General features: G+C 41.1%; 3 protein-coding genes across 10 annotated transcripts in view; 1 reads left to right on the top strand and 2 right to left on the bottom strand.

The window, feature by feature from the left end:
* Positions 1 to 784: 784 nt before the first annotated feature.
* Positions 785 to 9,226, bottom strand: LOC130178401 (solute carrier family 12 member 9-like). Of its 2 annotated transcripts, XM_056390561.1 has the most exons (14): positions 8,732 to 9,226; positions 7,857 to 7,991; positions 7,566 to 7,703; positions 7,377 to 7,483; positions 6,448 to 6,649; positions 6,128 to 6,235; positions 5,762 to 5,873; positions 5,226 to 5,383; positions 4,581 to 4,663; positions 3,274 to 3,398; positions 2,946 to 3,138; positions 2,661 to 2,835; positions 2,328 to 2,474; positions 785 to 2,218 (listed from the first exon to the last, which is right to left on the bottom strand). In XM_056390561.1, the coding sequence occupies exons 1-14, from the start codon at positions 8,937 to 8,939 to the stop codon at positions 1,281 to 1,283; spliced, it is 2,829 nt and encodes a 942-aa protein (XP_056246536.1). In that variant the 5' UTR covers positions 8,940 to 9,226; the 3' UTR covers positions 785 to 1,280. The 2 variants fall into 2 exon arrangements, with proteins under 2 accessions (XP_056246536.1, XP_056246535.1); XM_056390560.1 differs by lacking the exons at positions 7,377 to 7,483; positions 7,566 to 7,703; positions 7,857 to 7,991 and having other exon boundaries at positions 8,732 to 9,221.
* Positions 9,227 to 9,372: 146 nt separating this feature from the next.
* thpo (thrombopoietin) lies at positions 9,373 to 12,681 on the bottom strand. Of its 2 annotated transcripts, none has more exons than XM_056390733.1 (5): positions 12,166 to 12,681; positions 11,921 to 12,045; positions 11,635 to 11,721; positions 11,344 to 11,508; positions 9,373 to 10,548 (listed from the first exon to the last, which is right to left on the bottom strand). In XM_056390733.1, the coding sequence occupies exons 1-5, from the start codon at positions 12,176 to 12,178 to the stop codon at positions 10,402 to 10,404; spliced, it is 537 nt and encodes a 178-aa protein (XP_056246708.1). In that variant the 5' UTR covers positions 12,179 to 12,681; the 3' UTR covers positions 9,373 to 10,401. The 2 variants fall into 2 exon arrangements, with proteins under 2 accessions (XP_056246708.1, XP_056246709.1); XM_056390734.1 differs by having other exon boundaries at positions 9,373 to 10,545; positions 12,166 to 12,660.
* A 593-nt stretch (positions 12,682 to 13,274) lies between these two features.
* clcn2a (chloride channel, voltage-sensitive 2a) overlaps positions 13,275 to 22,125 on the top strand; it is a 41,642-nt gene continuing 32,791 nt past the window's right edge. For 4 of the 6 annotated variants that reach the window (XM_056390720.1, XM_056390721.1, XM_056390723.1 and 1 more), the window contains exon 1: positions 16,604 to 17,367. In XM_056390720.1, the coding sequence (XP_056246695.1) occupies positions 17,317 to 17,367 (51 nt within the window). In that variant the 5' untranslated portion in view covers positions 16,604 to 17,316. Of the gene's footprint in view, positions 14,143 to 16,602; positions 17,368 to 22,125 lie in introns of those variants that run through there. The other 2 variants (XM_056390725.1, XM_056390726.1) reach the window with 2 other exon arrangements.

The raw sequence follows: 22,125 nt of genomic DNA on the forward strand, positions 1-22,125 counted from the left end.
ATAGTATCCTTTAATAGTACTCTGAGCCCAATCTGCCTCCATCTGTGAACACACTCCCTCCCACATGCAATTCGTCAGTGATGTGTAGGTGGGTGTCCTCTGTAGAAACTCATGGAATTTTCTCTAACCAAACGTGACATATGCCACAGATCAATAGGTATAGTCCGGCCATTGCCAACCACAAAGTTCCTGTGCAAGCCCTGTGTGAGTACCAGGTTTTGTGTATGAAATATGAGCTTAAATATGCCTGCAGGTTTCTTTTCATAAGTACCAATGTGATGTGCAGACCAGATTTTATTCCTATAGCCACTGAAATGCAGATATTCTGGTTATAAATTATCACATAACTTCTGCTCCTTTGGGGAGGTAACAGGAAGCAGCCTCACATTTGTACATACATGTATTTAGATAGAGAAAAGATTGTTTTAGATCATTTTGTGTAATTTACAACACAAGCACCTGTGACATCGCATTAGCCTACATGTGTCAAAAGTTCAGATTCATATTTACTGACATTACCACTATCACAATACCAACAGTCTAGTAACAGCAGACTTCATACACCAACACTCACTACAGCCATGGTCCTATATTGCCCTCTGCAGGTGTTCAACAGGCACGTTTCAGGTATGCCTCAGACATGGTCTAAATAGATGAAAATGGGTAGATGGATTCAAAGATTGCTTTGTAAAATACACGAACTGATGAAGAGTTACTTACAAGCCACAGGGCTTTCTCTGCTCAATTATAAATAAAATTGAAGTAAAGAAATACAGAGGTAATAGAACAATTAATTTGATTTATTTTTCTATAAACATGAACAATACAATGGTGAAGCTCAGTCTCCATGTGTAAACAGTACTTTAACAAATACAAGAAAAGTTGAGCAAGAGCATGGGACTAATACTTATACTTTCCGTTATCACCTTTAACCAATGGAGAAAACTGATCCTTTCCTCCTTTCACCCCACAAAATATGCACATTATACACTACAGCTCCATCTCCAAGTGATCATTTAACAGCCTAAAGCAATCACTTTCAATATCAGAGGTAAACTTGAGGCCATCAAATTCATTTTTATAGTGTTTTATCAATATAAAGGGAAACATTAGCTGTAGAAATGCTACATTTGGGTATGACTTTCATATCTCAGTCCAAGATCTGATACTGTGATTGACAGTTTAAATATCAGGTGAATAAATTGGTAGCAATAGGCATTTCCACCGATGAACAATACAGGATCAGCATTGTTGATAGATTAACAGTTGATAGTAAAATTCTAGAGATCGGTAGTGACCACAGGAGTGACTCCATGAATGAGCAATGTCGGGCCAAGATCTCGACTCAACAGGTCCACCTGGTGCAGGTAGGCAGAGTAACGATTTGTGTCTGCTGGTGGGCGTGGCAAGTACAGGAAACGCACAGCAGGTTTAGGGGCTCCATGTCGGTGAATCAGACTGTTGACAGCGCAGATATATTCGTCTGTAAGCTGAACAGCATTATTGGGGAACGTTTGGATACCATTTTCTTCCTCAGTTTTCTCTTCTCTCTCCATCCTCTCCTCATTCTGTGCAGACTCCACCAGATTCCCTCCCTCCCTTCCTCCTTGCCTCTGCCAATGCAGTGCTACCACCTGGTCCCAAGCAACCATCTGCACCTGGGCCGATATTCTCAGCTCCTTCAGCATAACCCTGAGCTTCGTCTCTTCCTCTTCCTGCAAACTGCAACCAGCCTCCACACATAGGAAAAGGCGGAGTCTTGCCTGTTTCCAGGCACGGGTCTCTTGAAGCACGCAAGCCAGCTGCAGGAGGAACAGTGAGCAGATGTCGACATAGCCACAGCTGTCTGGTCGAAGCAGATTCAGAGGCCACACATCAACGAATGGCCCTGTCATGCTTTGCTGGCCTCCAATCTTTCTTCCAGATCCCAAGACCTCCTCTCGGTTAAACTGGTTGAAGTAACGAGCCAGTGTCACATTCTTTCCCATTTTTACAGCGTCAGCGATCACTGACACATATTCCTCTTTCTGAAGGTCTTTGAGTTCTTCAGCACCCCGCACAATGGAGAAAAAAGGGGGTCGCTGCTCTCCAGGCTCTTTGCTTGGACTGACTGCATCCAAGCCATGGCCTGTAGACATAAGAATTTTACCTTGGAGGTGGTCTTGAGGGGTGCAGTCATCATAGAAACCCAAGACAATGGTGTTTGGCCTCATTCCACCTAGATGTGATTAAATGTATCAAATGTGCATTTTGGATAAGAACTAAGGTTTGTAAATATAATCAAAGTTCATGATGGATAACTAGCATCACTATACAGTAGTGCCTACCAAATCCTGTAATGAAAAGCAGGTTCTGAACTCCGTGTCGGACAGAGTCAGCCAGGGTAAGGTTGACAAATGCCTTGATGTTCAGATGATCTACTAGAGACAGCCAGGAGTCATAACGGCTCTGCAAAGGATCAGAGGGCAATCCATCTGCAAAGAGAGAAGAGAACCATTTCATTCCCGTAAGGGTATTTGTTGTTAGGCATCGCTGTTGTTGTTACTTTAAAGCCTTCAAGAGCTTTAAAGCCTACATAGAGTTATATACTAAAAATGTCAATTTTGGGTTTGGCACAAATTATATGATTTATCTCTGCCTCCTACCTACAAAAGTCTTACCTAGTAAACCCAGCTTCACATGTCCCAGTACATAGAGGCCACTCTTCTTCAGGTCATTGATGAAAGTCATGAGACCTGTACAGCTGCGTGGGTTTGCCACCATCAGTAGCACCTGTGGCCTCCAGAACTTCACATGGTCTTTACGCACATCCAACATCAACAAGTACTTGCGTACCTGAGCAAATGAAAGGTGTGATGAAATAAAGATGTGATGATGTAGTAATTAATGTAAACTCGCATAATATTGCTTTATATAAATAAAGATGTTTGTTTGTGACTGTGCACCTGGTGGAATATGAGAGCCTGGCTGATGTACCCCCAGTTGCTGATGGGACCGAGGTAGTGGATAAGCATCAAGAGCAGCAACATGAAGGCTATGCTGGCAAAGGCATAAATGGCACTGATCAGGAACATCATGATCAAGCAGCCAAGGATGCCCAATGTGCAGGTATGCCAGGTAAAACAACGGAATGAGGGCCTACATTTAAAAAAAAAAAAAAAAAAAGAAGAAGAGAAAGAAGAAGAAAATAACAGAATATGGAATGAAAATGACTTTGTTTTTGTAAATTCAGAACAGGACTTCAGAACACTACAATTTACACCTACACTTTACCTGAAGTTTGGTGCAGAAGCCCATTCTAGAGCCAAACAGGCCAAGTTCACAGCAGCATAGACCAACAAGAAGAAGATGGTTACAATACCAGCTATAGTGTTCAATTTACCAGCGAACAGCACCACCTAGTGGCAGGAATAAAGAACATTAATTTTGCTTACACAATATTCAAAGCACTGCTTAAATAAAAGCTACTAAGATTTGCCAAAATCATTTTAGTACAAGAATATTTATTGCAATATTTTCTATATTTAGCTGCTTAGATCTCATTCATATTTGAATGTTTTAAACACTGACAACAATTGAAATATGTAATAAACCTAACAACAACAAGAGTTAGCAGGCTTTGGTACACACATAAGTGTAACTGAGAACAACGTAAACAAACAATATGGCTTCTTATATCAAGACTACACAAGAAGCGTCAGACCCCTGAATGTCCCTTGACCCTAATATGAACCACAATGATAAACAGCCCAACTGGTTTAAATTACACCTATACTATATATCCATGATTTTGATGAAAAGTATAAGAAACATAAAATGTGGCAAACCTTGTTATCTAGCTAATATGCTGACACCAAATACCATGATAGTGAAATGAAGAGTTCACTTACTAGTGTAATAGGACAGTCCCCTGCTCTGTCTCCCTGGCAAACCTTTCAAGCTTTTAATGCTCTTCATTTGACAAATGTTCGGCCAATCCGAAACCAAGAATGATGATGCAATTTTTTTTTTACTCTGCTGAGTGGTAGGGGGAAGGAACAGACAATTCAGATCTGACATCTATTTAGATGGTCAGCTGCTGATTTATCTGCCTCCAAGCTCCAAAAAGCAGTCAGGCAATATAAGGTAAAATGTAAATGGTTTTGCAACTCCAGCAACTGCGCATTATACAATTTGAGCAAGAATATTCAGATTTTCTCCACTTCATCTTCACCACTACTGAAATGCATTCCTATTCCTATATCTTTTACAAATTAAAAATCAGAAAGCAAAAGGGACAGTGCAAGTAAAGACAAACATTTAGGGTGTAATAGTCAATAGCTTTTCATATTCATCTGTTGTTTAACACCAATTTAATTTTGTCTTTGTGCCATTTACTGTTCAGGGTGGCTAAACAGTCATTTCACAAGACAACCTTTTGAACTACGTCACTAATCTAACATGTGAAAGAGCAATATGAACAGGATGGGGTTGAGGGTAAGGGAAGTGACTGTTAAGCAGAGCTCAAGCAGAGTCACTCTAATCTTAAAGCACACAGGAAAATTGTTACAACTCCTTGTATAAAGTAGAAATTATCCTACCTGTACAAGCAACCAGGAGACAAGCACCGAGGCCCAGGGGTTCCCACTTCGAGATGTTTTCCTCGCCAGAGCCAGGACACCACCTGTAGAGATTTATAACATTAACAAAAGCAAAGTCACTCTCTGTCTGTTATTGCTAATGGTCCTAAATCAGATAAACAACTGAGTCATCCTGCACTTGTCCTTAAGCCAAATACACAATGAGAGAATTTTTTTCTTCTGAGAAAGTCATCACTGTAAGCCATCTGTTGTCAATCGATGCTTTCCAATTTAACATGCCTCCACTAGGAAAACGAAACATGATATAATTAATAACAAGTCACTTTCTCACATTCGAGATGGAGGCCTCTTTCAACAGATGGACGATTATTAAAATGTTGACTCAGCTTTGTAGAAGACCAGCTGGAATTGGATATGCTTTCATATACTCTGGATCAACTATTTAGCCCCAATCATAACCTAAACAAGCAAGTTTAGTAATTAAATCCCTCGCACTACAGAAATGGTCAAAGACCACATCAGCTAACACCCCACTGCCAATTAACAAAAATGTATTTGCTGCGCCATAGCACACAGCTCTTAATATTAGGGACAACAGGTAATGAAAATTACAAATATTGACATGGACATGATCTAGAATCTCACCAAACAGGTTGTCTTTAGAGAGAGCATATAAGATCCTGGAGGCTCCTATCAGGTTACTCATAGCAGCAGACATAGTGGAGGAGTAAATCCCGACTGTGACCAGGGGCGGCCAAATATTGATGTCTCCCAGGAAACTGTAGTCTCTTTGGAGTAGGCGACTAAGAATGATGGATAAACTCCAAATATGAAATGAGTCAACAATGTACAAAATAATTGATTCAGCACATTAACTGTGTTAATAATGCAACATCACTTTAAAATCAATTAACATGTGTGCAAACAAAATAAAATCTAACTACAACTACAATATTCTACCTCCGAAAAAGACATCAAAATATGTAAAAGGAAAAAGTGCTTGAAAGTAGTAACTTCTTTTGTTTAATCATCCATTAAATAAGTGACCACAGTATTTGAGGATCACATTTTCACAATGACTTTCGTAATCAGACACTATGGCACCTACAGAACATTGTGTGTTACATTTCATTTTATGTGTGCTAGTTTTATTTAAGTGTGTCTGAATTTGTGTGTCTAACCGGTCACAGGACCACGCAGCCATCACACTAAGCATATTGTACGTGATGAAAGTTATAAGCACAGCTGCAAGCGTTCCTCTTGGGATGGAATAACTTGGATTTTTCAGGTCACCTGCAAAACACAAAGTTCCCTCTTAAAAAAAACAAAAACAACCAAATCTGTTGACACCTTATTGAAGTTCTGTTAAAGTTAAGCCATCCTGAGATAAATTTACCATATACTGTGTCTTAAAATCGAAAAACTGGAACCAACAAAAGCTATGGGTTCCGTTCTGTCTTGAACTTGCACACAGCAAGAAAAAAAATGACCATTTACTTGTCCTTCCACAATTTATTTATTGGAAGTTATTTTAAACATAATATTACCTGACATGTTGGAGCCTGCCATGATTCCAGTGCAGCCATTGAACATGACAGCAAACACTGTGGCAAAACTCATCATGGCACCAGTGGTGTAGTCTACTGTGTAACTGGCTAGAAGGAGCAACAGGAGGCTTGATCATTATATTTGAGGGTTCATGTGTACAAACAAAGATCTGCAGCACATTAGATCAATTCATTTTCATGCGGTCTGCTTGAGCAGGTCAAAGTTTTTTTCTACAGGTCCAACATTGTTTAAAAAGATTTAAAAGCCTATAAAATTCACATCCATTTGACAACATAACAGCAACATGTCCAACACTTACGCAATAGGTTGTCCTCCAAGGTGTGGAGCCGGAAACCAGTATAATTGGTGATGCTTAGACTGGTCCTGTTAAAAACAGAGGTATCTGGCAGAATCACCACAACAGGCCCCACAATGAAGAAACTGATGAAAATGGAAGCCAGGACTGTCGTGACTATGATGAAAATGATAAAGGTGGCTTTGGCATAGATGTGGGCTCCCACCTGTGATGACAAACATGGTCAATTAAGGAATTAGTGGCAGATTACATGTCTACATATATGATATTTTGTCCCCCTTGCAAAAGGAGGGCAACATCCGTTTTTCTATGACCTGTGTGTTCATCCATTAAACTTCTTGGTTCAGAGCAAGATATGAAATACAGACAGCAATAAAATTCTATTTGACATTTATGGACCAGTGATGATTAATAAAGATTTGTTGAACCTCTGACTTTTACCTTTGCACCACTTTGAAGTCCAGGTTCTCCCTTGATTGTCAATTTGGCACTTTATGGTCTTGGCAATAAAATTTGCTCATGGATATCCATGGTCCTTAGAGGACAAACTATAATGTTCATGGTGACCACCATTTGGCCAAAAGATCCAATTGTACATTACATATATGCATTTCAACTTTTATTATTTTAATGCTCCCCTGTCCTTTGCTTTAAATTGCAGTCAGGAAAAAACTCTAAATTTGCATTATGTTTGATCTAAATCTTTAAACTGGCGAATAAGATGTCAAATCTATCCAACATTTTTGTGATTGCGTCATGTAACCAACATTGCAGGCTTTTTATTCAAAATGTTTGTGTATTTAGCAAAACATAGCTCTCAGAAAAATAAATCACAAAACTCCCTTCATTTGTATAAGCCCAAGATTTGCTCACAATATGTATTCATGTTAATTTTGAAATATTTAACTAAATGAAAAATAATGGCATCTCACCAAGCAGACAATGAAACAAAGGAAGAGTAGGACGGTGCCATAAAGCAAAGACCACCAGTATCCTGTAGGCAAAACCTGATGGAGACCTGCAACATGTGCAGCACCCTCTGTGGAGGGACAGTAAAACAGGGATAATATATCAACACACTCACAAGCCTGCAAGCCCCACCATGTCCCAATGGACCTTACCTTCTGGGATGCCAAAGGCAGACAAGATAGCCTCAACCAGACCCAAAATGTAGAGAGCACTGCCGCACACATTGGCAAAGAAAAACATGATCCCAATGCTGCCACCAAACTCTGGACCCAGGGCTCGACTGATCATGTCTGGTATCCAAGTTAAGGAATTTCTCCAGATTCATAAATGTAAACCAAGCACGTCTGTACACAATATCTCACCTAATTAAAGAACTGGGCCATTAGTGGATAAAACAAATCATGTGGAGAATTTAAATGCAGGGAAGCAGCAGTAAAGGATACAGTAGGCACCTCCAGCGTCTAAAGCCCCATTGGTGGAAATGGCGCACACAGAAAGCACAGTCATTGTGATAATGAAGTAGGCCACCAGGAACATGGCAATAGATTGATAGAGCCCGGCTTGACCCACAACAAATCCTGCCAAAAGTAGGATGAATCTTTTATTTATATAGAGGCCTAATGTTTCCCAGGTCTGCAACATTACTATTGTTTGCAAAGTTCCATGGCGATTCTTTTTTCTACTGCTCTCTTCCATTGTTTACATTATGAACACTTTTTCTTCCAGGTAGTTTCCAGTTTAAATAAATATTATTTTTTAAGTGAAATTATTTTTGATGGCATTTGTATTTTACCAAGACCCAAGTGGATTCAGTGAGAGTTGCTTAACCAAACAGTCCATCAACCTATATTAATCAGCAACAACACTAACCAGTTTAGTCATTTTTGAAAGCAAAAATTACAAACATTTGCTTCTGAAATGTAAGAACTTAATGCTTTTTGTTGTCATACTTGATAGTAAAAATGAACCTCTTTGGGTTTTTGACTGTTGGCTGGACAAAACGTGACGTTTAAAAACTTAGGTTTAGCTTATGGAAAATTATAATGGGCATTTTTTTCCTTTTTGATATTTTTAAAGACAAAACGATTAATTGATTGATCCAAAAAAAAAAAAAAAAATGGCTGTAGTCTTAAATTCAATGGCTCAACTTAGTCCCCAATTGGATTGTTTAGCTAGCTAGCATCTCGGCGCGGCTTCTGTCAACTTATAGACATAGACCTTACCACTAACCACGGTCACAGTAGGCATTGAGATTTATTTATTTATTCCTCTAATTGTAATTGTTTTAGTGCTTTTACAGTCGTTGTAACCTACTCACCAATTCGCAGAAAAACAACGACGCTGAACATGGACAGTAAAGTTGGTATGACCACTCCAAACACCACTCCGAGTTTTGGGGCGTTTTTTTCCTTGGTCCGTCGGCCGTCTCTGCCCGCCTTAGCACTGCTGTGTTTGGGAACATCTTTCGGCTCCGGGCCAGTGCTCGTGGTGAGTCGATAATGAAGAAGAGGAGCCTTTTCTGACATGGCGGTTAAGTTAAAGGTAATTAACGGTAAGTGCGTCTCACTGGCGTCAACCGTAAAAATCTTTCAAACGCATGTGCTCAACTAACACGTCTAGAGTGCTGTAGCTATGGCGATATCTGCTAACATTCGAACTAGCGTTAGCTCACCGTGGCGTAAGATAGCCTAGCAGCCGCCATTCACTTCGACTGCTCCCTTGCACCGGGCCCAGTTCACCTTCTGCAGGTAATGACGGTTTGCTAATGAGCTGAAAAAATTACGTTGCTTCCTGAAATTGGCTCATCCAATCACTCACAGCTTCGCCTTGATTAATATCCGCCGACTAATTTGTTTAAAGCCATATCTGTTAATAGTACAAGTACCTAAAAACAAAATCACTATCTACCTAACTAGGCAGCTACCATCTAAAATAAATACATGACTAATTAGACAATGGTGTAATATAACAGACAGTTTATTGCATATTATATTGGGAGGGTTTTCTATCATCATCATCACATAAACAGTATTTGTATTGATATAACTGTTGCAAAAATGTCCTTAGATGCAACATTTGAGCATTTACATAAAGATATTCACAAAGAAATCCAAGGTGGATTTCCCAAAATAAAAAAAGGAATACAAAGGAACATGCACAAATCATAGCAAATCATAATTCTTTAAAATAAAAATGTAAACAGACATAAGAGCTAAAAGTGCAATTAGAATAAGCAAAACCTGCTCACTGAATTTATACCAGAAAGGTATAGCAATATTTTCCAGTCTTCATTGTTCTTCAGTGTCTTTTATAACTTATATATGATTTTTCATTTGATGCGCAGTAACTGTCTAGCACTATTAGCATAATATCCACTTTGGGAGACATTTCTACCACTGACAAGGAGCAAAACAAATTTGGCCTGAAAACATGAATTCAGACAACCAAGCTGACCTTTTGGTTCTAGCCATGTGATCAAGGTGGAGAACAACCTCAACATGAAACCGTCATTTGGATTTTGATAGTTCTGCATACAGTGGAGACATGGAGAAGCTGCCTGTAAGCTACATTAAAGAAGGTACTTGCTTTTTGGTAGATTGCAGGTTTGTTTCGGTTGTACACACCTACAACCAAATTCAAAGTATCCTTAGCTTAATGAATGATACAAAGAACTGCTTGTTTCTTCCAAGATACTCATTATTGCATACATATTGATGTCTTTTATTTTCCTTACTTATCCAGATGTAGTTCCTCTTCATGACTGGCAGAGATGGGTGTATTTCTGCTTTTTTACCCTTAAAGAGTGTGTATACATATCACAGTATACAAAAGAAGACTTTTTACACATGAGAATTTTGAAGGTGAGGAGAAAATCCAGATTAGTCCTGCTGTTTTGCACTGGCGGACTTCATTGACTTGGGGCTCCAGTGGAGCTGAATTGAATCCCCATTTGTGAAGAATAATGGGTTCACTAAAGTTGTTTTTGAGTCACTGGTAAGTGCAGCTGTCTTCCAGGTTAATCATGAACTGCTCCAGTTTGCCTGAGATCAGCTGTTTGTATCTCAACAGGAGTGTGCTCAGACTCTGGGAACTTCGAGGTACACAAGACAGTGATGGGCTCACCACTGGCCCCTGCTGGTCCAAAAAGAAAACACAACAATGAAAATGGTTTTGAAATTAACAGAAAGAATATGAACAAAAGTGAGAAAAGGTGGCTGGACATCAAACCAAAAGGTAAGGTGACATAACACCCAACAATTAAAAAATTTCACTATTTACTGATGGAACATTTATAAAAACTCAAAACACAAATTAACTTCCCAAATTTTAGGATATTATGTAAAACACAGATCACAGGATGTCCATCTTGCGTTTGTGTGACTTTCAAGAACAACTGTCTCACTGGGAAAGTATGTACTGCTATCTTCTTCTTGTCCTGAGGAAGGAAGGCTTGGGGGTCACACGACATAAGATCATCACTCCCAGGGCACGGAATTCCAGAAAGCCACAGATTTATGAGAAACCAGGATATTTCCACACCATAGGAAACTGATAATGCTTCTAAATCAAATACTAAATCAGTTGGAGAGAAGCCCATCAGCACGTTATCTGTCATTAGGTGCGAATTTTCATCAGCATGTCGATGAATTTTTAGCCCACTTAGCTTTGATTTGGTCATTTGCAGGACAAAAGGCATTTTGGTGTGTAAGTAAAAATCAAAAGTGAAAGTTTCATAGAAGTTTCATAGACACTGGAGTGCTGTTAACAGCAGTAAATTAGAATCTTCTTCACAATAAAATATGCTCATTTAAACAAACATGTTTTCAAGACATCCAGAAACTTTGCAACCAAATTTACAGCTACCTTGACATGTATGCTTTTTTGACCCATAACCACCAAATGCAGTTTGTAACCATGACAGCTTCTTACACTCAGCTGAAGGTGTGTGAGAATGAGCAGGTAGTTGTTGATGTTGTTCTCCAATTTCTGCAGTAGTGAAGCAACACATCCTGGATGATTCAGGGCCCTCACAGCCTTCACACCTTCAATAAGAAGCCTGAAGGATGCAGCTATGTCTCCCCTCTTCTCCTGGTTCTGCAGTAACACACATACAGAAAAAGAAAGGCAAAAAAATCTATAAAAAAAACAAGGTAAACTACTAGTAATAAACCCACTATGGCTATAGTAGAGGATTTTGGACTCATACATGTGCCAACATACTGATTTGTTTTCCCAAGATGCTACATGAAGCTCTGTGCATGGTAGCGGAACTGGTGTGGAGAGGGTCATGACGCCATTGCAGTCACTCTGCCAAGGAGAAGACATGGAAAAGAGGTGACAGAAGCCAGACAAATAGGTGGATAACAAAGAGACAGACTGATGTGAGACTACAGGTAACAACAGACAAACAGAAAGAAAAGATACATCAGCCCAGCAGGAGTAAGAGAGACAGAGAAATGTTGGGAAGGTTTATCTCTCAACCGCAAAGAAACAGTTATATCCTCACCAGTGCACTCTCCATTTCTGCCACAATATTCATAGCCCTCCTGGTGGCTCTATTACACACAAAGTCTATGGGTTTGGTCTCAGCATCCCACACCTCAGAGGCTACCATACAGAGCAGCAGGAGTCCTGGACAAACACACAAACACAAACTGAAGCTAAGGCACCACAAGCCAGCTTATTCAGCTTTCAACACTTACACGAATATCTTCATGAGTTAAATTTGATTAGTTTAGGCTCACTACTCACTGCTTAAAGCCATGCCCTGCTTGGCCTCTCCTGATGAGTCCACATTTGTTCCATTAAGAGATTTGCCAGGTGGAAAATATCTTGTGTCCACTGTAGTGTCTCAAAAAGAGGAGCTGTGTGTCCTTTTTGTCTTCTCACCACTTGATTTCCCACCTTCTCATTCAGTAGTGGGAAGTGCGAGTGTTATCTAGCCTGAGAGCAGGATGCGCTCCAACTTTCCTGCTGCGCAGCATAACAAAATGTTATAGACCGAAAATGGCATTTCATTGATATTAGCAGGACTATTTTGCTTCTTGTTTGGCCAGAGTTGGCTTTTAGAGCGTTCAGGGAACAGCATGATTGCTGACTAAAAGGTTAATGATTTATTATTGTGAAAGACTCCATTTACACAGCTGGTATCAAATCCAGTCACTACTGCTGGAGGCTATTTACTTTTTGTCAAGATTTGCCCAGGCTACTAGAGGTATAGCAGCTTGGGTTCATATAATTCACAAATTGATGTCAGAGGGAGCTACACAGCCCACATACATCACGTGGGTGTGTGTGAGGTCTGTGGTTGTGTAGGCTGTGTGTGTTGACTTATCTGTCTGACATAATACACATACGTGACTTAGAAAAGAGCGTTTTTTAGTCATCTAAAACCCTGTCGCAAAGGTTGCTGACAAGCCAGGTTGTGTTCACTTTTAGGTCCAAATTTAGTTTTATATTTTTCTAACTTTAATTTTTTAAATAATTACACTTAAATTTTGACTAAGCTGTATATCCTAACGGGCATATGGTCTTTGTAGGCAGGGACAAGGTAAAATCACTGCCAACGTGATCAGCCATCCGAGGTTCGTTTAATAGCCTTACTGGTGTATTTGTCACCCAGAAGGAGAAGTGAACAAGCGGTCTTCACCCGGATACACGCAATCATCTATCAGGGTGTAATGCCAGGGGGGCGCAGCTGGAGGACGCGGTGACGCTCCAATTCAATTGCTGTGTGGAGGTTGAGGGGGTCTAATAGCTGTAAAAGACATAGATAAGAGAAAACATGGGAGAATGCACCATCCATCCTCATTTCAGACACACGTGCTCACCCCCAGCACCCCAGCCTGCTGGACATTGACTGAGCCCCTGCCCTCTTCTATTTGCGCCCAAGCTGTTTATGCGTGCCATGATTAAGACGCATGACGCCTAATATTAGACCTTAAAGTGTGTGTGTGTGTGTGTGTGCGCGCGCGCATGTGTGTGTTGTCACATACAAGGAGAGTGAGAGAGCAAGAGAGGGAGAGGGGGGAGAGAGAGAGATGCAGAGAAATATAGAGAGCATCAGGACTAAACACATGTTCTGTTTTTTTCTCTCCAAGCCTCCACCTATCTCTGCAGATAATCCCGACCTTCTTAATTAAGACGAATGTGCGCCGCGGCTCCGCAGATAATGACCGGAGCGCCTGGATTTCTGCACACAAGGAGAAAGCTGCGGGCCATGGCACTGACGGTACCCGCATTGCATCACGGACACGACACCCGGTACCCCGCTGTTTCCCTCCCACCTCAACTTGAGCCGATGAGGAGACTGTAGCATCTTATCATAGAGTTTCTTTGACTCACAATCCCATGCAGCCGCGCTCTCAGACGGCCGGCTGCTGCCTGCTCCGCTGTGCGCTGCTCTGGAGGCGCAAAGCCGGTAATTACGCGCCGTGCTGACAACTTTGGCGCGGTGCTATATAGCCTATGGATTGCGCATCAGCAACAGGCCAGTCGCTGGCATCTACTGAGATTTCCCTCCGGTGGAGTGAAGTGTGATCCCCGGGAGTCATCCGCAGCCCGGTCACATCATCGATTGAGTGTGCGCTGCAACCTGTAGCTGTGTGCCCCTTTGTTTCAGTCATTATTCCGCTAAGGCGCAATGGAGGGACACAGCTGACGGTTTTGACTCTGTAGCCCGAGGAGGAGAGAAGAAAAAAGAGAAGGAAAGCAGCCCCAGTGGAAGCCGTAAGTATGCTGCATCCTGACAAGATACATCACTGTCTCTTTTCTCTCTCTATAAAGTGTTAAATCCATGCTGAACTTTGTCAATATCCAGCTCAAGGGCAAATGGTAATTGAAGGTATGATTGGGTTATGTTGTATTTGCTGGTATTCTGGTGTCATTTTGTGATAAATTTCCTGTTAGTTCCAAGTATTTTCTGCCAGCTGCCAGCAGCAATGACTGACATTTAAAAAACTTGCCACACAAAACAGAAAAGAGCACAGGTGGTTGGACATCTTAGTGTTGCACATCAAGGACTCAAGGTCCTTGTAGTAGCTATGTATGTATGTTTGAGAAAATGCACACATATATGCCAAGTATGTCAGATGACTTTTTTTTTTTACTTTTACTTTTAGGCCCATGATAAGAAATAACTTTCCCTAGAATGGCACACAATTTAGAATGACATTAAACTAAACCAAACCTTCACTTAATTCCTACCATTACCTAACCATTAAAGGTCTATTAAGGTCTCATGATTTCTCATCATGTGGACACTGAGCTCTCTTAAGAAAGGAAGACCTCTTTCTCTTCACTGACACAAACTGGACAGGAGACATGTTGTTTTTCCTCTTGTATGCTGGTACCACACTGCCATCCATGCAGAGGTGGATGGTGTATATCTAAAGAATCCTGTGGAGATGGAGAGATGTGGGTCAGTGTGCTGGTGCTCGGGGCTGCAGAGCACCCAGTTCCTCTGCTGCCGGGGCCACCGTACCTCTGCCTGTGTGTGGCTGCCAGCTCCCTGATAAAATGAAGGCGATGACACTCTTACTCTCACTTACGAAAGAGGGATTTGATGTGATGACAAGCTGTGGGCCTAAGGTGCATATGAACCTGAAGAGCATGAGTAATGAGATTTGTGAAAGTGTGTGTTTGTGTGAGAGTGTGTTTTTGGGTGAAATCCCGCAGTGGTCTCAGAGGTCCTGGTTCACTCTGGTGCCTGTGGTCCAGCGCTTTGAACCGGTTGCCTTGCCAACAGCCAATCAGCTGCAGTCTTGTGCAGGACTGTTTTATCTGTCAGCAAGTCATTGACTCCCTCCCAGAGGAATTAAGTCTTTTAACCTGTAAAAGATCAGTTACTTTGATATTCAAATGTACGTTGGCCTGTGACCAGTTAAATTGTTTAATGTGATACTGTCACTTTAAAGTTTGAATTCATTAGTGACCTGCTGTTTTTGTGGCACAGTTTCATACCGATGTGATGAACTGGCCATTTGCTTTGGTCCAAGAAAGTCCTGAACACCTGAAAATTTAAACCCCCTGAATTTTCCATCCAACTGCAGGCATATTGGCAAACACGATGGATGTTTGGCGCCTGACAAAACAGCAGTGAATCCTTGGAACAGTGGTTATCTTTCAGGTGTGAGTCTCACTTGGCACCACATCTTTCAGCGCAATAGATTTCACTGCCGGTGAGTAGCACCCACGAAAAGCCTTTAGTGAAAGCCCAGAGAGATGAGCTCACAGTATTATATTACATGTGTCATCTGCGGAAACAAAATGCTATGAGAGTGTAACAAACTTTAAAGTGTGAGCGTTTAGTGTTGAATGCAAGCTCCCCTGAAAAGTATACATATACTCGAAGTGACTGCTGTTGTGATCATGAGCATGACACTTCACTGCAAAATGATCTCCATGGAGATTTTCAGCAGCCAATAGAAATCAGTGGTCATCATTCAATAATTACTCGCATATTCCTCTCAAGGCCCTGGGTGCTTATTGCCTTCATGCTTTAAAGAGTTTAAGAGTTGTCACCGTCATTCTGGTTCAGATTTCATCAGCATGACAAGATTTAGAATTCAAATGGGTATTGCGCATTTTACACGTGAAGTTCAGTTTATTTGTCATGGGGCGTACTACACAGCCCGTGAAAACAGTTGCATGAATTCTGTGGCCTTAGAAGGAGCTCTCTAAAGTCTGAGAAAAAGACAGACAGACAGAGAGTAGTCTGCTGAGTCTCAGTGACCAGAATAGGATCCAGTTTTTGGAGTTTGACCAATACAAAAAACTGAAATTTTGGTTTCCAACACTGCTTCAGTTTCACCATTCTCCTCACCCTCATCTTTATGATAGTGTAATACTAAATTGTTGGAGTGCCTCTTAAGAACACACAACTACAAAGGAAGACAGAAAATAGTGCAGTGAAATTTGGAAAGATAATCAGAAATCAAATCTATGACATATAGCCTAAACTGATTGTACAAAACACTGGAGCAACTTAGACTTGGAGCTACTTATCCTCTTAAATACAGTAATGAAGTAAAAGAGCCATTATCAGACATATAGTTTAACCCTTAAAGAAGCTATAGCTACCATTAATGAGGGAGCTAATAACTTAATGCAGGAGATAAAGAGGTGTTTATAGTCGAAACAGCTGAGAAAAAACGTGTGGGGCAATGGCTTATTTAGAAAGTTCAGTGTATTCATACATTAGCCAACATTTAACATCCTGTGTGAAGGATGGCAGCAGAAGATGTCTTACATCAGCGGAATAAGGCAATCATAAAGTCACTAATGGGAGCACAGGCACCTTTCTTTATTCATTTAGGCACTTAAGGGGTTATTGTAAAGATATCTTCATGACATTGATGGAGCTATAAATCTCAGGCCACCACAAGCCTCACCCTCCTGAATTACTCATCACACTTGATCAATCCAGTGATGACTCAAAGCAAAGGACAAGTATATTTATATTAAAAAAAAAGCATATTCTCTACATCATAATTTTCGCAGTCCTTTATTATACCTGCACCTGCATACGCCTCCGCACCAAAGCACAAAAAAAAAAAAATCTTGAACATCATCAAGTCCAGTAACTCCAGAGAGAGAGACAGTAGCACAGTGAGGGTGGAGGAGGGAGGCGGTGTTTTGCAGTCAAACCGCGCCAGCGCTGCTGCGAGGCGACAGCCAGCTATACTCTCATCTGGCACACGCACACACACACGCACACACACGCTGACACACACGGCGGCGACGCTTTGCATCATGCAGGAGGGCTTATGATAAGAAACCTGTTACACACTGCACATGTGATGGCAGGCGGCCGCGCAGAGTCCTCCTCCGCAGATTAATTAGCGGGGCGACTCGCACTCCTCAGAGTCTCGGATTGTGGGTTTTAATGAGGATATTGCGGCAATGGTGAAGGACAAGGCAGAAAACCGGACGCTTCAGTATCAGCAAACTTTGGTGAGTTTCGGATGAGGCCGTAAACGATGTTTCCAGTCATGTTTAGGGGTGGGGGGGTTTCATAGATGCTAGTGTGGCCGGAGGATGGAGCTACAGCTGCTGCTTGCTCAGCTGTGTCCTGTCTGAGGACAGCAGGAGACTGTGCAGCTTCAGTATTGAATATTCCTATAGATAAATTCCAAACAAAATGAGTATTTATCGGCTGATTTTTAGGGTCTTTTGGTCTGCTCTCCCTCTAGCTGCTGTTATTCAGTACCCCCCCCCCCCCCCCCCCCCCCATGCACTCATCTCATTCACCTTGATCCACAGGTGTTGCATCACTCTCAGCCTCCACCTGCACCCTCGTAGTAAATTCTCATCAATTCAGATTTCACCTCAAAATTATACCATGTCAGATTAATTTGCTCGGCTTGAAGAAACACGTAGGGCTATCTCTGATCACTTCATGTACGGCTATACTGGGTTATTATTGAAATGTTAATATCCCTAGAAATATAAGATTAGAGCCTCACTCTGCTTACCGATCTCTAATGTATTTCGCTCACGTCCTGTGTCGTTCCTTATCTCCTCTATTTCTCCTGCAGATCTTGTTTCTCCTTATGCCCCCTCATCTATTCCTCTGTCATCTGCTCCTCAGCCCTTCCTGTTTGCGAGAGCGGCCCCCTCTACTTACGAACTAAAAGTGGAGTGTTTCAGAATATTAATTGCCTCATGCACCAGTTTTCCCCACTCATGTCATAGCAGGACTGACAGTGATACCCTTGAGCACTTTACTGATATCCCTGATATCTATATTCAGATAAAGGGACAGATAGCCAGTCAGGCAAACAGTGGATTAAAGTGTCCTTCCACCCCTGATCTGTGTGTCTGTGACTGCAGTTGTCTCTCATCTCCTGTCTGCCTTTTCTCTCTCTTATTTCTGTGTCCATGCATGTGTGTATTTTCACATGTGCACGATCTGTCGGACAGTCTGTCCATGCACCTGTGTTGGGCCCAAGTGATACAGAGGTGTTTTTCTGCTCTTGTTGGTGTGAGGATCGATGCTGTGCTGTGTGTCTCAGTGTAAAGATCAATAGTAATGTAAAATGGCAGTCGGCGTCTCTGAGGATTGGAACGTGCTGTCTGCCCCCTCCCTCTCCTCTGACCATCAGATCAATGGCTTTTTCATTCATTCCATACATACCAGTCCATTACCCAAAAATAGATGTGTGTGTGCGCGTGTGTGTGTGTGTGTTTCTGCTTCTGCTTCTGCACAAGTAAGCGATTTTGCAGTCTGTGTGCTGATACTTTCTAACTACGAAGTGGCAGCACTATTTGTCAAAAACCTCCCCTCAGGTGAAACAAAGCATCCATGTTTTCCTTTTGGAAAACTGAATGACATGTAGAGATAGATATTAACCAAAAAAATAAATAAAATGAGATAAGTGAAGGCTCACAGAGTTCCTTGCAGGTGTAGCTGCAGTCTAAAATTGGATCTTAATGTTGACAAAAGGATCCTCTGTGTTTTATTGTTTGCCATCAGCAAGATTCAGTCATTAGTTTGCTTGGATTTTGGCAGCACAGAAACACTGCAGGACTGAGCAGATGACATGGAGGTGATAGAGAAAAATAGAGATCTGTCTGATAACTTCCCCAGGAAGAAGCGACACAGAAATGTCATCTCCTCATTCATAGCTATTGTGCTAAAAATGCCATTTCCCTCCAGTATTTATACATTTCTGGCAACAATCTTTTTACAGGATCAGCAGCTGATAGACTGTAGTGTTTTCTGAGACAATGGAACAAAAATAACCCTTTAATTTATGGCTGCTGTTGGTGTTGGAGTTTTACAATCAGAGAGCATTGCTGTGAGAGTCCATTAAGATAAAATGTACTGGGTTATGATACCCAGTACATTTAGTGTATGAATGAGTGTCATATGAATGAGTTAACAACTGAATAATTGATGCAATTACATTTTAAATGGCCATGACTGCATTCCCTTCTGTGGAAAATCAACCCCTAAAGATATCAATTATTTCATATGTAAATGATATCCATCATATATTGTCCAGTGATGCTGTATTTTCAATTGCTGCACAATTGCTTGGAGATTAGAAAGCTTTTCACAAATCTCACTAACATCTCTGAACTCATTATCCCAAGGGAAGAGTAAATAGAATAAACAATCTATTTTTAACCATTAAGATTTTCATTTCAAAGCAGTGTGAATGAACTCAGGTCTTATGCAGCAGCCATTGTTTTCTCTGCCCTGTGTGGAGATGCAGGAGAGATCCTGTGAGCAGGGAAGGACAGTTGGAAAGCTGTCAGAAAGCTGCCCGTGTACGGGTCACTGGCTTCCACAACCGCTGTCAGGTTTAGTGCATGCTGGCGTAGCAGGGAGCAGGCTGCCTGCCTCCCCGGCGTCTCGTGGGATGGAGAGATGGAGCAGGTAACTTGGAGAAGAGGCAGGTCAGAGGCTGCAAAGAAAAGAGACGGAGACAGACGGTGTTGTGGTGACTTGGTGTCAAAGTGTTGCAGCCCTCCATCTGAAGCCTTTTCAAAAGCTTTTTTTTTCAGAGGTGTGGGAGGTCTGGATGTGTCATAGGGTTCGCGTGTATGTATGTGTTTTCTCTGTTCAGTGTGGGCAGGTTTGCTCCATAGGTCTTGCATGTTCATTTAGATTATTTGGTGTGTATGTATATGTGTGTGTAGGTGGGTATGTGCTGCACCTACGCATTCGTACCTGCCTACACATATGCGCCTAAATGAATGTGTGGTGAGTCTCTGTCGGAGCAGATGTTAGAGACAGCATGCTCCTGTCCTTCCAGCAGCAAGGGGGCTTGAGGGGTTTGGCTGCTGCAGGGAACAAAGTCATGATCCACCTGAAGAGGAAAAGCTGCCACCCCCTCAACCCACCTCCCACCCCCGGCACTGGGCACTGCAGCACAGCAGAAATGATATACAGTACACATGCTGCTGCTGGTCTCTCTGGATGTATGCATCAATGTGTTTGTGTCAGAGCAACCTGCTGCACTGTCTACAAAGACACACCACTGAGAGGATCCAATTCTCACGCTCCCTCATCTCTGTCCATATGACGGTGGTTGACAAATATTTAAAGCTGCGCTACTGCAACATTTTTATGTAAAATATGTATACAGTGGTGCAGGAGAAGAGAAGATGCTGTTTGTCCTTCAGGGAGACAATATTTGACACTTGTTTGCTCAATTAAAAGTCATATATTGATTATGGAATAATCCCAACCACTGAAAATTCAAAATATCTGTCTAAATAATTTTTAATTCTACATAATCAATACTAGTGCATGCATTTTACTATGTACGATGGCTACAGTTGTACATACAGTACTAAGACTAATGCACTGGTCTCCTGAACAGCAGCGAGCAAGCACTCTGTCCACAGAAAACTGGACTTAGCAGTGTGAGATCTGCTGCGTGTGTCACAGACCAGTTGGTTGGTAAATATGAGCATGCTGTTTGCAGTTTACTTCCATCACGTTTCCTGGGTCTTGAAATCAAACCTCTCATTGCCATTTGGTGCAGATATCATGAGAACTTTCCTTGTGCTTTAGGAAGAAAACACAGATATTCAAATGGAATTTGAATAGCATATATATCTAGTATCTCAGCATCTTTCTCTCCCTCTGTCACTGTCGCACACATGGACGCACGCACACACACACACACACACAAACAAAAGTGCTGTCTCTTCAGGGGGGTCTAGTTCCTCATCGTCAGCATTCTGTCCATTCTCCCACACAGTGGCTGGCTTGAGTCCATTTCAGGTCCTGTCACTTCCAAATAGCGCTGTTACCTGCACACCACTGAACAGACCACTGCAGAGACTGCAGACAGAAGAAATTTGTCTCAATTCATTTGACTCTTAAAATAGATTACGCTCATTGTACTGTATAGGGTGTGCTTGTGAACCGAAGAGTATCATTTATCAAAATGGCAAAACAGCCATTTAAAAATGTAATATACTTGTACACTCTGTTATAAAACCCTTTAGAGCATGCAGGGCCCAATAATTTGTAATAACAAACATTAGTCGACAACCCAGAATGAATAGGTGGTATTGTGATATAAACAGTGCTAGAAGAAGTAATGAGATCCTTTACTTAAGTAAAAGTAGCAATAGTAAAATAATTCATTATGCAGAATGGCTCTCTAAAAAGTCTTACATATTTTATTTTTATCCTATTGTTAGTGGCTTATATTAATTTTATTGATGCATTAACATGTAAACAGCATCTTGGAGCTAATTTAAACTACTATATGTACTGTGGGTTTATTTTATAAAAGTTCATCATAGAAATTTTTAATTCTTGTTCTGTTTTGTATGTAAAATCCTACTATCCTACAACTAGTGGTTATAGGTGTCAACTAGGGCTACAACTATTATTTTCATTATTGATATTAATCTGTGTATTATTTTCTTGATTCATTGATAAAAATTAAAAAAAATCATAAAATATAGTCAACAAAATGTCAGAAAATAACGAGAAATGATCCTCACAACCTCCCAGAGCTTTAAATTTCTTGCTTTGTCCAATCAATGTTCCAAAAGCCAAAGTTAATATTAACTGTTGATATATTTACTGTCATATAAGACAAAGAAAAGCAGCAAATTGTGTCATTTGACAAGCTTGAACCACTGGAGCTGATTATCAAAATAGTTGTTTGTGTATGTGAATGGGTGAATGAGTGGCACTGTGGATAAAAGTGCAACACATAGCAGTTTATTAGGCTACCC

The sequence above is a fragment of the Seriola aureovittata genome, chromosome 12 (genome assembly GCF_021018895.1).
Source record: "Seriola aureovittata isolate HTS-2021-v1 ecotype China chromosome 12, ASM2101889v1, whole genome shotgun sequence".
In the NCBI taxonomy this organism is placed as follows: domain Eukaryota; kingdom Metazoa; phylum Chordata; class Actinopteri; order Carangiformes; family Carangidae; genus Seriola; species Seriola aureovittata.